This window comes from Seriola lalandi, unplaced genomic scaffold (genome assembly GCF_002814215.2).
Source record: "Seriola lalandi dorsalis isolate HSWRI2012SDOR001 ecotype SW California unplaced genomic scaffold, Sedor1 jcf7180002054782, whole genome shotgun sequence".
NCBI classification, from domain to species: domain Eukaryota; kingdom Metazoa; phylum Chordata; class Actinopteri; order Carangiformes; family Carangidae; genus Seriola; species Seriola lalandi.
This window is the reverse complement of record NW_019525335.1, coordinates 394,133-412,025: the sequence shown is the minus strand read 5'-3', so window position 1 is coordinate 412,025 and position 17,893 is coordinate 394,133. Positions and strand designations below refer to the sequence as shown.

Genomic DNA, 17,893 nt, shown 5'->3' with positions numbered 1-17,893 from the left:
GGGGGGGGGGCTCTGCAGGGGGGGTCCGCTGAAAACTGAAATACTGTCACTCTCATGAAGCCATCATTGTGGCATGTTGAGGGGTTAAGCCGTCCATTAGCTGCCCGTCGCTCTGCACTGAATTCGTCACAGGGGATTCGGAGATGTTGTCTCAGGGGGATTGTACAGTTTGGAAACCAGGAAAGTGGGTTAAGTTGGAACATGACTGTCTGATATTCGTATCTGTCACACGATCAAATTGTCTTCTGGGGTCTCAATGGGGCTTAATTGTGCTAAACGATAAAGTGAGGGCCTTTGCTTTTCACATAGATGTGACCTTACTGCAAATGTATAGCTCAGCTGCAGCGTCTGTGTGTCAGGACAAGCTTTTTCCACTTGTTGCTTCTTTTTTGAAATTCTGCAACAGCTGCAAACTGGCACTGTTTTAATAAAAGCTTCTGTTTTGGAGCGAAACCCACGCAACCAAGTTGTTCTCAGAGCTTCAAAATGTCGCTCCAGTAAAGTCTCAAGGAGCAACCCAAGCCGGGTTGGACTCAGGCAGCTGGAAGGAGCTGACTTGTGAAGCTAAAATTAAGCAGAGGGCTGATTTGGAATGTTACACTTGGGCGGTAAGACGTGGAGAAGATGACCCGCGGATGGCGACAAATCTTCTGAGCTGTCGGTGGCAGGATGGCAACTCGCTGCCTGCTCATTTAAAAAGCCTCTCCAACCCTGCTACTGTTACAGAAAGAAAAAAAGAAAAAGAAAAAGAAACGAGGTCTTTATAGAATTAAGAAAAAACTGTAAAACTAAGAGAAATGACTTCAGAGTTTATTTTCTGCCCCAGTAAAAACAAACACTCCGGCACAGAAGCGGAGTGTAAATCATTTTGGAGCATTTATGAGAGTATAACCTTTGTCACTGTGAAATCTAAACCCTTGTAATGGTCTTTGACTTATAAAACACGCAGTAACTCCTCTGCTGTTTGCCTCAGAGCAGCACTTTTTTTTTTTTAAATGGAGTTACTGGAGCTCCTGCCCGTTAAGGACAATAAGAAATTGTACGAGCTCACATGCAGTGAATCATGGTTTTACTGCATCTATCTACAAATTAATCCCCCCCTCTCCCTTTTTTTTTTTTTTTTTTTTTAGAAACACTGCTACACAATAAAGAAGCTACCGTTAGTGTCTTCTTCAAATGACGCCATAAATACTGTGACCAAAGTGTTCGTGCACACACTTGCACAAACTCAGCAGATGGTTGGAGATGGGCGCAGCTGCCTCTCCAAAAAACATTTGCTCCATGTGATATTCTGTCATGTTAACTGTAATTGTTTGATGATGCATAGATGGACAGATAAGGTACGGTCACATTACACTTCCCCTCCTACACATACAAATACAAAAGCCCTGAACAAATTCAAGCATGTGTTTCCTGTTTTGGTTCGATCCCCACCCTGTTCCCGTGGACTCACAGGTCAGAGTTCACCTTTGTTCAGCTTTGACTGAAGGGATGGGCTCAGTCGGCCAATAGCATCAGATTAGATTAGATTATAATGTTTATAGTGCAACAAACTGTAGGGATCAGTATTTATCTATTAGCCACAATCGAAAACATAACGTTAAATTTCATTCAGTGAAAGACTAATGTGACCGCACCTTTAATCTGTCGACCTGCAAACATCAGGAGATCAACTTCCAAACTCAAGCCACACAGGTGTTTTCAGTTATTCTGGTTAACCTGCTCAGGTCCAGTGTCTAGGTGTGTTCCAGTTCACTGTCTCTACTTCCTGTATGATAGACACTCAGGAAGTCAGGCTGTAGTGAGCGGTAGGCTGAGATTTCAGATGCGTATCAATCGTGGTCATTTTTGCATCGGTATCAAATCACACATCGTGGGATTGTGAGCAGAGAGTAGTTGTACAGATAATAGATGCCGCTCTTTCATTTATCTGAGGGCACAGCTGTAAATAAGACATATGTTTTACACTCAAATAAAATGGTGGTGGGTAAAATGGTAGAGGTCATTAAGTAGGGAGGGATTTTTGATGCAAGTTCCTCCGAGGTGTCCAGGCCAACAGGTGCAACAAAACTAAGAGAAAATGTTTATGAAGCACAGTGTGCACATGACCTGCGCAGAGCAGTGATGAAACATAAGTGAGCACAGCTGTACGGGCGTCGATCTGTGACTTTGATTTGCCTGATAATCGGCTTTTGATCCAGTTCCAAGTCATGGGTCTGGACAAAGTTGAGTTTTAGTTCTCGTGTTGTTTTGGTTGTTCAGACGAAATAAGTGATTGGATTGGATGATGACACCTGAGTTGCAGCCCTGTTTCAGATGTTGTAGTAGTGACTGGATTTCTTCTTCTCCTGATATGAATTTTTGTACATACAAAACTCCCACTCACTGCTGACTAAAATATAAGTCTCTCCTGTGTTCTGTGTTAATTTTCCCAACTTTTTTTAAAATCCATTTTAGTTACATAATGAGCCCTCTGGTTTTAATTTAGGGTTTTAATTAAATCTAAATTAGTTTGTCCCTTGTTGTGCCTCGTTGTTCCATATTAGATAGTTGTAATTATCACAGTTGTCTCAGGAGAACGTCAAAAATTTTTACTTACTGTTGGGGAACGGATGAGAAATTCTGTTCTGAGTTGTGAAGAAGTTGTTTGTTCCATGTCAGAACTGAAAAACTAAACCTTCTTGGTGATGACATTATATAGAGGACATTAGACCTGTGTCACATAAGAGGGAAAAATTAGACCGGTCACACTCAGTTGAAGTCCGAACATAGTCAAAGTGCTATAGAGACAATACATGGCAGCTGTCATCAATCAAACCACAGTGAGAAAACGTGGATGTACATTTATGACCAGGCTCGGCTCATAAAGACAGCAGCTGCAGGTGCAGGGCATGGTTGAGATTCAAGCTGGAAAAAGAATCGTCCGGGGCCAGCTGGCAGCGGCAGGTGACAGCCACCGCTCTGCTCCACTCCCAGCTTGTTTTGGATCATATAGAAACTCCCGCTGGGACTGCTGGGGACAGATGCACATTCACAAACGTCCAGTGTGTATCCAGTGTGGTCGGAGGTGGAACGTGGAACGTGCCAAATTAAATGTCAGAGCAAATGAAAACACAGCATTGGGCCTGGCTGTTTCTATTTTAACTACTTTATATTTTACCGCTGACAACCAATAATCTGAAATTCTGCTTTTCTGTACAATACTAGAAGAGGAGATGTAAAAAACCAAAGTCAATATGATTTTTCTAAAACTATACACTATAGTATGCAAAATTATTATGATGTCCAGTTCCTTAACTAGCAGGCTGGTGGTATCCAGTTGTCTGAGCCGTCGCTCTTAGCTCAAGTATCAGAAAACAGCCATGTATTTAACTCAACAATAAGCGAGGCTCAAAGGCTTCACTGCTGGCAAATCACATGAGCCTTGTTTGGAAGGAGCCCTGGGTCACATTCACTCCTTAAGTCACAGGCAGCTCTCTACATCTGATACAGTAGTTCTGTCTAATACTGTCATAATTTTCATGCCAATATATGTGAGATTTAGGATAGAGAACCGCCTTAAAATGAAATGACAATGAAGTATTTGTAATTTATAAAAATCAGAATTGAACTATTAACTTAAGAGTTTAAAGGTCCCTTACTGTGTAAAGTGAGACTTCCATGTGTTGTGTGATTATAGATCAGGTCTAGGTTCTATATTAATACTGTGAAAGTATCAAAGCCTCAGTCCACAGAGAAATGCACACAGACTGTATTCAGAAACTCAGTCTTAAAACCAGCCGTCAGGACTTCTGTTACTTTGTGATGTCACAACAAAGCAGTTACCGGTCTCAGCCACGCCCTGCGCCCCTCCCACCTGGACCCACCATTGAGATGGTTTTTCGTTCTTAAGACCACAAACTTATCTTCTTATCTTCTACAATAATTCAATTGAGTGTTCATCATTGTTTAGCACCTTTTACAAATACACTGTTTTCATATCAATTACACGACTGAACTGCAGCAGGATTCACTCCTCAACGACTCCTCAAGCAGTGAGGATGCTTGTAGTTTTAACCCTAAACTGACTTTATAAAAACGCAGCTTTTATAATATTACAGCATCATATCATTTCATGAGGCCGTGGTGTAAGTCAAACTGTCAAGATTCAAAGGCTGTTTTTTAGCTTGTGGGTTTTAAAGGCAAGTAAAACCTTTTATCCCTGATAAAAAGTGAGTTTAGGTGGATTCATCCTCCACCTGGTCCTTTTGAGCTGCAGCCTCCTTCCCCCTCATCCTTTTAAATCTCCTCCATCTTGCTCGACACTCAGCTGTGTGATCCGCTGTTTGTGTCACTGGCTTTACGCATTAGAGCCACACGGCCTCAGTGAGCAGCAGCTAGTGGCACCCGGGGACCCAGAAGCAGGTTTTAACAGGAGTGTTTTTAGACTTTTAATTTCTCTACAGAAGAGGTCTGCAGAGCCTGCAGCTCTTTTTATGTCCCCGTTAAGCTTTGCATGTGTGTGGTTCATAGGAGCTGGTGCACTGTTTGAAACGCATGGAGTAAATAGAGGTTGAAGGAGCCTGGACACAGGGATTCATTATTTTTAGCTAATGTGACTCAAGATGTCAAGTTTGAACATTAAAACATTTTCACAGGGTTTTCTGCTCATATTCTCGTCTAAATGTGTGTCCTGTAGTGTGTTGGTGTGTGTCGGTTGGGGATGTGTGTATTTGTTGATTTCTAACCTAAATTTCTAACGAGTAAATGTGACGTTATATTTGTTGAAATACCAATAATAGGCTTTACATTTGTATACAAAAAAGTTAAAGTTTTCCTGAAACACACACACACACACGCATGCATGCACACACACGCACACACATGCACACACACACACACGCACACACACAAAGCTGGCATTCTCTGATTCTCGGCAGGTATCGTTTCACCAGCCATATGGTTTCTGTGTGCAGATACAGGCAGTCACAAGGTGTGTGTGTGTGTGTGTGTGTGTGTGTGTGTGTGTGTCTGTGTCAGTCAGCTCTAATAACATGTAATGTGATCAGTGAACAGGCGTTGCCTTGAGAAAGACCAGGTTATGGTCACAGTTTGTGTGTCACTGGAGCAAAACAATGCAAGATACACAGCAGCATAGAATAGAACAGAATACACAGCCTGTCCCATAACATTAACCTGGAGTAATTGTGTACAGAACTGTCCAGTTCCATTTCCATGGCGACTGAGCTTCTGTCCTGTTGTCAAGGAAACCTGATAATTTGGCTGTGGCTTGTCAGGACCATGACTTTGTATTTCATCCACTGACACCACAGACGCAAAGTTACAGCGCACAAACAAAAAAGTTGCTGCTGTTGTTTTGCCGTCTACGTACACAGAGACATTATTTACAAAAGTCCAGACAAATCATTTAATTATAAACTATATTTGTATGAAACAGTTTTGAGGCAGATCTGGATGATTTGGCGGAGGTCCGATGGAGCACTGCAGGATGGGCCAGAGAAGAAGCCATAAAATTTTGGTGCTGATCCGGTAACATGGCAGATCCAGGATTTTTAAAACTTTTTTTTATCACTTTCCTAATCATTGCAAGATCAATATCTCAGAAAATAATGTTTGGATGTTACTTTAAAAGATCAGACATATAAATGGTGTCTGCATCTATGAGTTTGTACAGTTTGGTGCAGATCCAGATAATAATGTGGATCCCAGCGACGTGTAGGGTTGTTTGGCCTCAGCGGAGGTTTGCGCTCTACTCTGTGCCATTCGAGTGTTGTTAGTGCATTATGTAAGGCACTTTGAATTACCTTTGTGTATGAAATGTGCTACAAAAATAAACTTGCCTTGCTTTACCTACACAGAGGGTCCAGAAAAGTGCCCTGGTAATAGCTAGCCTGTTAGCTAGTCAGCTGTCCTTAGCTGTCCTTAGCTTGTAAGCAAGTTTGTTTCCATTGAATCTCTGTGCCTCTGCCTGCAAATTGTCAGGTTGTTGTTGCTGGTGGTGTAAAGTTGTATTTTTCTATCAATGGTCCCTTTAATTTCATCCCTGAGCACAAACATGATCATATACTGAAGCGGAAAGCTGCCCGCTGTACGATACTTGAACTCTTGTTGCCATCACAGATCACAGATGTTAATGCTTACTGACATACAAGCAGACTGGCTGAATGAAACCACATCTGTGACCTGAGCTGTGATGGGTTTTCTTCTCTGGCCAAGTTGGGATGAAATTTGGACTGAAAATGAAAACATTGGACCTCACAAACCTGATAGCTGCATTACTCATACTTTGACCCAGGGGTATATGTATGTTATCATTGTGGTATTTCCTAGTTTGAGCGCTGTGCAGTTTGAACTTGCTGCTCTTTGCTGTATCAGAGAGCGCTTTGTGTTTGCCGTTATGTATTTTTCGTGTGTGGCTACTCGTCACTGGGTGCAGATATGTTTTTCGGGCGGGTCCACTACTGTAAGGACGAATGTCTGTCGATGATAAATAAGGGATTGCACTTTCCACCCCTCTCCTCTCTCCATCCTGCTATTCTTAGTGTGGTGAGCTAAGGGTTTAGAATTACAAAGACCTCGATCTCTCTCACTTTTTCACTTTCTTCGCTCATCTGCCTCGCTCTGCCTCTTCGCCTCTCAGACTGCAGGGCATCAGTGCTGGCGGTTGTTCACCTCTCATGTGTTTTAAGGTGAAAATTAAGCTTACGTAAGGCCGTGCCCTGGAGGCTGCTGCAGCATACTCTGGCCTCCTGAGTACTGCACCTTTATTATTGGAAATGCAACTATTATTATCATTGTCACATTATTGAAGCGCTCTGGAGAGGGCAGCTGATAAGCTCATTGAAGATCATGGCATTGTTTGGCAAGGACAGTTGGGCAGGGGACCCCCCGTGGTCCCTGACAGGGCTCCATGGACTGGATAAGGACTGAGCGCCTTATCATTTACTCATTTTGTGTACATTATTACACGATACCCTTACAAAATGACGTGAAACATATTATACAACGATACAATACAGTACTAGGCAAAAACTGGGCAAAAACGTGTTTTTTGAGGTCACCTTGACCTTTGACCTTGACCTCGAAATCCATTCAGGCCATCCTTCAAGGTGTTATCAAGATATTGCGTTCCCAACAATGATCAGTGAAGTGTTTCATAAAAGGTATTAAGTGTATTTTGTCATCATTTGCGTATGAATTCTTGCGCTATCAGAAAAAAACATTTTTTGTGAGGTCACGGTGACTTTGACCTTTGACCTTTGGCCACCAAATTCTACTCAGTTGACCCTTGAGTGGATTTTTGCACCAGATATAATGAAAGTCCCTCAAGGAGGGATGTAATCGGGTTCACAAGAATGGGGAAGGACGTGAGGGCACAGTGAACGTGACCCTTGACCTTTTACCATCAAAATCAAATCACTTCATCCTTGAGTCCAAGTGAATGTCGTAGTCCAAGGTATCATCTTCATTAGAATTGGATGGGTGCCTCCGACCACGGCTGTCGTTGGCATGGAGACATAAAAATATTTCAGTCAACTTGATTTACACTTAACTTCTTGGTAAGAGCATAAACAGAGGTTGGGGTTCAGACTCAGCTGTGAATGAGCAGGGATATTTTCAACATGACACCAAGGACACAAGAGACCATAAAAAAACTCATTGTGACCCCCCCTCTCCTCTCCTCTTCCTCTCACCTAGGGGTGTGCAGCGGTGTGTATGAGTGAGTGTGTGTGTGTGTGAGCCGGAGCCTCAGGAGCCATGTCGGACCCCAGGGACATCGACGAGGATGCCATCCTCAAGGGCCTCAGTGCTGAGGAGCTGGATCAGCTGGAGTATGAGCTGCAGGAGATGGACCCTGAGGTAGGGACCCAGTTTGTCTTAACTTACCGGGTGATTGGCTTCTGATCACTTCCTCCAAATCAATCAAGTCAGATCTGGTGCCTGAAGTCCACAGGCCCTGCAGGTCTCTGTTCCCACAGGTGCTCAATCAGTGTGTTCTTCATCTACCTGACACCAGGTGTAGCTCGTTACCCATCAGAGGCCTGCAGGATACAGGATATCAAAGAGATATGAGGTGTATGTGGTTCTGCTTGAGCACGTTGTGTTGCCATGACGGCAACCAGCCCTCACAACCACTGGAAGGACATTTTGCCCATTAAAAACTTTACTGAATTTAAAATAATAAGACACTGAACATGTACAAGCTTTGGTTTGAAATTATAAACTCAAACAGCTAAAGGACATTTGTTGTTATCGCACACCATCAGGCCTTAGTGACATGATTGTTTCATTTTCCTCTCAGTTTTCATTGTAAATTTAAAAGTCCTTCCCAGAGTGCACCAACAGTTTCCCGCTGCTCTGCACTGGGGAACACACTTCATGATGCAAGGAGGCACTTTATGACTTCGCTGCAGGGATGGAAAATCGTGGCAATCAGGGAGGATTTTATTACCACCGCCATGGTTGCTGGTTGGAATGAAAATGACTCTCAGGCCTCCTGTGCATATGATCATCCATCATCGTGTTCAAAAAAGAAAATTGGTGATGCATATTGTAAATTTTATGGCATCACAAAGTGAAAAACCACAGATACAGTTTGCAAATGACCTGTGTACATAGTTAAAACATGCTGCAGAACCATGTCAATGCAATTTAACTAAAGTAAATTATTTCTAAGGGAACTTGTGTAAAACTTTGCTCTTCTACTCTTCTCTGATTTTATCCATTCAGACGCTTAAGCAGTGATTCTTCACTGTCTGTTCTCTGGTCCTAATGCCACATCAACATAACATTTGACCTCCTGTTCTCCCAGAATGCCATGCTGCCAGCTGGCTTCCGGCAGCGTGACCAGACGAAGAAGACCCCGACGGGGCCGTTTGACCGTGACGCCCTGATGCAGCACCTGGAGAAGCAGGCCATCGAGCACCAGGACAGGGAGGACCTGGTGCCCTTCACTGGAGAGAAGAAAGGTGGGGGCTCCAGATTTACATTTACACTAAACACCGCACATGTAACTCATTTAACTTTGACATACAGTGTGACCTTTGAGTTTGTTTAAGAAAAGAAAAAGATCTTTATAATAATTCTTGTCCTGTTAACGTGTTTGCATGTCTGCAGACTAGTGGACATGAAATCAAGGAAATTAATTTTTCTAATTGCACACAATCAGATATCGAAGGTAAATGTTTCTAACCAGTGTCTCCATCACATGACCCCATGAGGAGAGAACATATCCCCCTCAGTGTTTGTGCACAGACCTCATAGGATTTGCACTGTAAGACATCAGCAGAGGTCTAATGATAGAATTACCATATATATATATATACTGGATATAATGGATCAGTGGGTCTTTTCCCACAGTTCATACAAGTCTTCAATCTCCATAGACATTTTTCCCTCTCCCTCAGACAGCTGTACTGTATTGTACTTTGTGATGCACCACTGCACAGCAGCTCGGGCTCTTACTTTCAGGTCTGTGTGGGTATTTTTGCGGCTCACTGAGTTTCAGGGCCATTTTCATCGTAGTCCCAAAGGCTGACACGTCCAGACCTACACCGGGAAATGACTTGGCTGAGAATATTTGTGCAGTAGTTCCTGTACAAAACATCTAACAAATGGAAAACCAGGAATACAGTAGTCATTCTTCACAGATTCACAACAATGAATAAGCAGTAGGAAAAAAAAAAAGAAAGAAAGATGGGAAATCAGAACGTATGCTCCACTGGAAAACTGGGTTTATTAGACCTGGTCTGTGAATCTGTGATAAGCCCTGGCTTACTCATGTTTTCGGAAACATGATCTGAACAGAGCTTTTACCAAAACAGAGACAAATTTACAGTTTGAGACATTCAGTCTGCAGAACCCCATTAACGTCGGGCAATTAGGTTTGTGGACTAATATGATCAGGCAAACGATACTGTGGGAACTCTTACGCACATTCTGACTCCTTCTCGTATTCATTTATTCCGATCCCTTTCTGTTTCTCCACCTACTCAACTCTCACTAGCTATTTACTCCTTTTCCTTTTTCTTCCATCTGCCATCTATTTCCAAAACCTCTGTCTCATTTCTTATTGTTGTCCGGTCTTTCTTTCCTGTTTTCATCTCTTAACCATAGACTCTATATAAACACTTCTATTCTTTGTCCACCTGCAGGAAAGGCCTTTGTGCCCAAGAAAGCAGCGGAGATCCCTGAACACGAGCAGGTGATGCTGGAGCCGGAGCTGGAGGAGGCTCTGAAAAACGCCACTGATGCCGAGATGTGTGATATTGCAGGTTAGACAAACACTATTACTATAACCTCTACTCTTACTTAGCTATTAATACGAGTAGTGGCAGCCTGAAGCAACAAACCAGTATCTCACCTCCTTTATATCTGAAGACTAGTTGTCTTTTTTTTTTTACAGCAGAAATTTTGATTTGTCAAGCAGGAAAAGTTGCTAGCTCACCTAAACTCAGCGTATACTTAATATTATCAATTACACCTGCACTTTTCTGAAAAATGTCTGCTGTGAAAAAAGGTCTGATCATGCTGTTTCCCAGCAGCAAGTGCTTATTAACGTGGTATGACACACACACACAGCATAGTGTGACCTCAGTGTTTTCATCACAGTGACTCTGACCCACATAGTTCTATTATACAGACCTAGTTATCTCTCTGCTGCTGCTTCATACTCCTTCCTCTGAACACTGCCCAGTGGTCCAAGGCTAACAGACATGGCCAGACATGCGATGGGGTCCAATTCCCCACACTCAGCAGCACAGAAATAAATAAGCCTGGCCCCCAGGCCACCAACAGAAGGGTGGAGTGGACATGTGAATGGTGGGGGCAAAGATACTATATCTCTTTAACACAGACAAGTGGGAAGTTACTGAGCCCTGAAGCTTAAAATCAACTGGATATCAACATGTTTTATCAATATACTGTAAATTATTGTCATAAAGTAGTAGTAGCTATAACAAAATAAAGGGAAACTATGGTAACTGACTGGCCTGCATATGACAATTAGCCACTTGGCTAACCCTGTAACCCTTACTATGGCTAACAAGTTTTCCATTCTCACATGGCACGTATGGCAGTTTACATAACGGTAATGATAATGAGATTCACCGCTCCATATTCTTGGTAATTTATGAAACAATGGGTCCTTGATTTCAGGCAACGGTAGAGAAAAGATTTTGCCATCTGAAGTGACAGCTGTCGCTAGCAGGGTTTGTCAGCTGGAGATAAACGCTAAAAGCGTTAACGATTGCTAACCCAACAATTATTGGGTGGAAATATTTGTCTCCAGTTGTCTTACTAATATTTTCAACTTGTTTTAGAATGAGAATCTTGTTAATGGGATCTTAAATATGCACTTCAGGGCTACACAAATGACATCAGGCTAAAAGACTGAGGCTAAGCCTAGCTAGCCTTCTAGCCACATATATATCTGGGTCTTTGGCTCGAGTCTGGCCCATATACTTCCACATGTAGGCGGACTCTGGCTGCTATATACTTCCGGGTGTCCACTATTGGCTGACAGCTCGAAGATTTTCTGTATGTGCGCCAGAATTGGTGCGGATGTGGAAGTAGCATCTGACGATCATGCTGTATATGGGCCAGTTTCGGGCCGTGGAACAAAGTGTACACTTGGTCAGAAGAAAACCAGCATGTGGCTGGATTTATTTTGCTCTCCGGGACACATTTGAGCTGAAAAAAATTTGTGTTTTTGAATTTATAAAGGTTAAAAAACAAGATGCCACCCACCAAATATTTTAAATGCAGAGTAATGCTCTACAGATCCATGCACACCTATGGGGAAATCAAAACCTGGACAGTTGCCGTTTGGGGACAGGATCAGCAAATGGTCAGTTACGTCAATTAATGTGCATTGTTCCTGATAAATAAATAATGAATAAATACACAAAGAAAGATGGAGTGCAAGATTTCTTGACTCGGATCAAATAACATCATGTTAGTGGATACTTTCTTCACTGAGGTGGATAATATTAAGGTCAAATTGATTCATAAAAAGTGTTTTCTTTATTGAGTGTGATACTTTGAACAAAGTGAAAACCCGAGCACACTCCTGTGACAGACCAAACAGGCAGGCATCCGGAAAGACAGAGCAGAGGGAGCCTGTTTGTCCGGCTCCATCAGCCTGTCAGAGAGAGACTCTGGACCGAGTCCAGCTGAGGATTAAACCTCAGTTAGCCTCTGTCAGTCTTTTGTTTGAGCTTTTTGGCAAACAGACTAAAAGGGGATGAATAGCCTGGCCGCCCCGCTCCATGAGCTCACAGAGAGTGTGGGGCCAACAAGTCACCCCTGAGACTTAATTTTCACGTTTTATTTATGATATTAACACGTTGCTATCTTGAGCTTTTTAGTTATCTGCAGCCCAGTTTGTGCTGTAAAGCTACTGTGGGTTATTCTCAGGGCCAAACCGGATGACGTGGGGGTGTTTGCGGCTGATAACGCCTCCCCCAGAGCAAGCAGCTGTCTCCCTGGCCTCCCTCTCCTCACAAGGCCCTTCCAATGGTTCCCCACACCGGGTCAGGAGGCTGGTGGGTGGGAATGGGTGAGGAGGGGAGGGGGGATGGGGGGGGGTCGCTGTCACAGCAGTTGGCATGTGACACAGTTTGGTGCTGGCAGGTTACAAAAAGAGCAAGAAAAGAAACCAGCAGGTCTGCCCCCTCCTGGCATTATTAACAAATAACAGCAGGAGAACAAGAGAAAACTATCAACGTTATCAGTTTAGTGTATTGTGTTTTCTTCCAATACATCGTCACTTAACCTCCAAATCAATTCAAATATAATATATACAAGTTAAAATGTATCACTAACTGGCAGGTAATTTTGCTGAAAAATAGCTAAGTGTATTATGTGTGTGTTACTGTATTTAGTACAATTTTAAGGTGCTTCTTCTTTACTTGAGTATTTTCAATTTTTCTTACTCTTTTTCAGAGGGAAATATTGTTGTATTTACATACATATGATATCATTCTAAAATATAATGCTATGCCCTTGACCCATTTTATCCTCAAAATGCATTGGCAAGTAACTGAAATAATTCAGCATTCTGCATAATGATAACTTTGAATTTCCATGCTTAAAGCTGTCTGATTTCTGACTTCAGTTGTATGTGGTCATTTAAAACTGACTCATCAACAACAACAACAATGAGAAACTTACAGGCCCACCCTGTCATCCTGAAACTTATATGTGATATCATTACGACTGCAGCCCCTGGAAACAGTGAGATTACAGCCAGTGACCGAGTTTCCTGCTAAACTCAGACAACAGTATCTTTATCTCGTCAAACAGACGCACAGAGCAGAGCCACACATGAGGGATGACGGAACACCTAACTGTGCCTCCTTTTGTTTTGGACTCAGAGCTGGAATCCAAATCAGAAACATTTTGTTTGCCAACTCAGCGATGCACGACACATTTGTCTTGGGGGTATCAGTGCGGGGACACGCCAACAGCAGGGACTGTAAAAACAAACACGACGAGAGCACAACCCAGGACACATGATCTTATTCAAATATCACAGAGATATTTTTATCTAGATTGCCGCCCTGACATGTATTCATAGTGATTGTTTTCTTGTACTTGCAGCTATCCTTGGAATGTACACGCTGATGAGCAACAAGCAGTACTACGACGCCCTGGGCACCACAGGCACGATCGCCAACACAGAGGGCATCAACAGTACGTATTACATCTTTTTCTTTTTTTTTACTGGCAAAGATATTTTAGAAGCTAACATTCAAAGTCATAGAAAGCTGAGTTTCTTTACATATGTAGCTACCGCAACACTTTTTAATGTGCTACTCTGAGGCCTCAGCTGTGATGTTGTGTCCCCCCTTCAGGTGTGGTGAAACCAGATCCTTTCAAGATCTTTCCCGAGGAGCCACCAAACACCACCAACGTGGAGGAAACCCTGGAGAGAATCCACAACAACGACAGCGGCCTGACAGAAGTCAACCTCAACAACATCAAGGTCGGTCCGATGGGATGCTGCAGTACAGAGCAAAGAAACAATGACACCTTATTGTCCTTGCAGTTTGCCAGCACCCCAGCAGCATAAGAATACAGATAAACAAGGACTTGAAACTGAATTCTCAAATCTATCTTCTACCCATGTGCCGTAACAACACTACACTATAATCTTCCTTATAACAACAGATATCAAAATGAATAGGCTGAAATCATCAGCTGTATTGATCAGTTAGGATATAAAATGACGGCTCTTCATCTTTCCTGCAGGACATTCCCATCCCAACACTGAAAGAGATCTTTGACGCGATGAAGGGAAACTCTCACGTGGAGTCTCTGAGCATCGCCGCGACCCGCAGCAACGACCCTGTGGCCTACGTGAGTACGCCGCCCATTTGGACCGCCAGCAATTACAATTTATTGCTAATGTTATGCACTTTATTTCTCTGGAATTAAAAAATTATAAATGTTATATATTTTTATTACTGCAAGCACATATATTTTATGTAGCTCTGCATTAACAATGTTGTAGTAGTTATTTTTATTATTGAAATACACTATATATTAACGACCCAGCAATCCTGTAGTGGATTAAAGGTTCTTTTGTATTAGTGTCATCTAAAATAAAATAAAAGTTAACTTATTGTGCTTTACCTTCACCACTTCACCAGTGTATGATTAATCACATAAAAACACCCATCTAACTAAACCTTAAACCTACATTTAAGGATTACAGGTGTCTCAAAAACTGTGAAAGATGATATTTAGAGGCATGGTGGTCAAGTTAAAAATAAACACAGTTCTTTAGAAGATACTTGGTAGATATGAAGTTTGGGAAATAACAACCAATATATTTTCTGAAGCCTGGTTCCAGTAGAGGTGGTGATGATGGCTTAGTTTTTAAATTGTGCATGTAGACAAAATGATTTCAGTGTGTGTGTGTGTGTGTGTGTGTGTGTGTTTCAGGCATGTGCTGAGATGCTGCAGGAGAACACCAGCTTGCAGAGTCTTAATATCGAATCCAACTTCATTACTGCAGATGGCATGATGGCGATCATCAAAGCCATGGCCAACAACGCCACACTGGTGGAGCTCAAGATCGACAACCAGGTCCGAAACACAAAATTAGAACTGTGGTACTTACTGTCCATCTCACAGTAGATATAATGTGCCGTCAGTTTAATACAGGCAACCCTGCACTTGGTGGAAGACAAACTTGTAGTTTGCATGCGCTAATAGCAATAAATCACTTTCATAATATAAAGTATGCAAGAATTGAATACATCCTTGTCCTTTGGGGTGAATGATGTGCTTTCCTCCTCTCCGGTACAGAGGCAGAAGCTGGGAGATTCAGTTGAGATGGAGATCGCCTCCATGTTGGAGAACAACTCCAGCATCCTCAAGTTCGGCTACCACTTCACCCAGCAGGGTCCCCGCGCCAGAGCCGCCATGGCCATCACACGGAACAACGACATGAGTGAGAAACGCTCTGGCTTCATGCTCAGAAAATCGTTTTAAATGCACATGTACAGTTCTGGAAGAAATGGGAAGAAATATTTGCATTCAGCAAAATTACTGTGTAAAATTCAGTTTAAATGAGCAGCCTTAATGACAGTGAGTGGAAAAGTGGCTCCCATTTAGAGCCACTGATGTGCGAAGATGCCAGATTATTGACTGATTATTTCATAATTTTTTTGTTTATCTTTTCTCGTCTTCACAGTCCGCCAGCAGAGATTAAGATGAAAGCAACACGGAGCAAACAGAAGAACAACTAGTTCGGCACGTCCGAGCCTGCAAAGACAAGCCAGCGAAGGCCTCGTATCAGCTTCCTCAACGTGGTGCACCAGAGCTGAATCAGTCCCCCCAAATCAAACATGGTCAGCGTGCATCCACTAACGAAGCATCCGTGTCCAACCATTTCATTTCATTTACCGCAGCCAGCTTTTTGTAGACTGCTGAATTCATCATAAAGGCATGTATAGGTCACAAGCAAAAAATGTGAAGTGTCTTTTTTTGTGCTTTTAGTTTGAGCATTGCCAACATCATCCCAAACAAAAGGTTTTTTCATTCATGAAAACACTTTCAATGTGGTGCTATCTATGGGAAGACAACAATCTGTAAATACTTTAAATAAAAATATATATTCAAGTATTTTTTGTAAATGTTTGGCAAGTTTAATTTTATTGTTTCTACACCTTATTTAGACGTACTTTGGTACATTTCAGTATCTACAGCTGAAACTGGATTCCAGGGAAAACCTCCCAGCGGAGCGATAATTTAACTTAAAGTGTAAAAAAATACTCTGTTATGATTAATATTTTGTTTAACATGATATTCCCTCAAAAAAAAAAAAACATCTATGCTTACTTCCTCATTTAGAAATTCTGCTTTTGCTCTAGGTTGACGGGTGAAAGAGCAGTGCTACCAAGGTGGTTAGGAAAGACTCAGCCACATGGCTGAGCCTCAGTCTGACCCAGACTCAGAGGAGGAATCTGTTGTGCACCAAAATCAGAGACTAGCAGACGTATCAGAAAGGTTAGCATCGTTTATTTCTCTAAACTGTTTGTCAGCTTGTAACTGGCAGTGGCTGACACAGTGTTAGCAGTTGTGCTAATGCAAAACTCTTTCCCCGGTTCCTTAGGTTTGTGACGTATGAAACCCTGGCTGTTTGAATCCAAGACTGTCATTGGTTCACTACAGTTCCAAGGTGGAAATACTCAGTCATGTCTGTTTTTTTCACTCATGATATGTCTTGTATCATATTAAAAAACACGGACATGTTAACAAGGTTAAAGGTTACAAAGGTAACAGGGATTTTCATTAGAGGGACTCTCTAATGTTGTGAAACCAACAACTCTGACTGATAACGTTGTCATTGCACCGTGATCAGTCTGAATTAGATCAGGGTCACTTCAAATGTACAGTTTCTGTCCTCATTCATTTACAAAATTATAACATTATCAAAAAACTGGATTCTCTATATAATGAATAATAATTATTTATTGATAATATTCTCCCAAGGTTGACATATACTGCAGTGTTTTAGAGATGAACCTTTCTTTTAAAGATTCACAGCTCTTTAATCCCTTAGTCTCCTCTGATCCTCTGACTTCCCCCAAGCACCTGAGCTATTTTTAACCCCTCCCCCCCACCACCAAACCCTGATGGGAAACGTAACCTAGTCCACTGGGCTTGAGTTACCTTGTTCCAAATATAAGAACCGAGTTTAAGAGGGTTGCACCCGTGTGCACCCGTGGAGATTTACGAACAGAAACAGCTGTTCACCTCTGAGGATTTTGACAGCATTGCTCGGGTTCCTGCCCCCGTTCCCTCTGTCGTTTCTTTAACCTATTTCTTCATTTCTTCAAATCGCTCTGACATAATGTCAAGGTTGACATTACCTCCGACTAATTTTCTAGACTTCTCAAAAGGTCACATTTTTGCAAGCCATGTAGACTCCATTGACATTTGGCATCTTGAAATGATTTAAAGTCAGCTTTGCCTCGCCACAATCTATTCTGAGTTTCTCTTCCCTTTGATCAGTGTTTTGCAATAAAACACAGGTGTATTTTCGGATTGTAATGCTAGATGCCATGCGTACTGTGACAGACGTATTCTCCATATTGTGTTCCATTTGTTTCTTTTTTTTGTCATATTTGCGTCAGAGGACTGTGTAAGTTGTGCCATTAAAAGGTCAGGCATGATATTAAAGGTCATCACAATTTAAACGTCGATAACCATTTTACCAGTGTTTATATTTCATCCTGCAACATCTCCACGACAAGTGACAAAGATCTTGCACATAGAGTATATTGAGTGCGTCCCCATGTGGTGGTGACGCCCTGAGCGCTAAAATAATGAAGTGAGCTTTCCACACATATTAGCGGTGTCATCAGAAACTAACCCACGT

General features: G+C 42.2%; 1 protein-coding gene across 1 annotated transcript in view; it reads left to right on the top strand.

Moving 5' to 3' along the window:
- The window catches only part of tmod4 (tropomodulin 4 (muscle)), a 16,629-nt gene extending 495 nt beyond the window's left edge, over positions 1 to 16,134 (top strand). The window contains exons 2-10 of the mRNA XM_023425500.2: positions 7,699 to 7,860; positions 8,813 to 8,969; positions 10,155 to 10,274; positions 13,603 to 13,695; positions 13,857 to 13,987; positions 14,254 to 14,361; positions 14,950 to 15,093; positions 15,316 to 15,460; positions 15,704 to 16,134. Coding sequence (XP_023281268.1) covers positions 7,759 to 7,860; positions 8,813 to 8,969; positions 10,155 to 10,274; positions 13,603 to 13,695; positions 13,857 to 13,987; positions 14,254 to 14,361; positions 14,950 to 15,093; positions 15,316 to 15,460; positions 15,704 to 15,726 — 1,023 coding nt within the window. The 5' untranslated portion in view covers positions 7,699 to 7,758 and the 3' untranslated portion in view covers positions 15,727 to 16,134. The remainder of the gene's footprint in view (positions 1 to 7,698; positions 7,861 to 8,812; positions 8,970 to 10,154; positions 10,275 to 13,602; positions 13,696 to 13,856; positions 13,988 to 14,253; positions 14,362 to 14,949; positions 15,094 to 15,315; positions 15,461 to 15,703) is intronic.
- Positions 16,135 to 17,893: the final 1,759 nt, after the last annotated feature.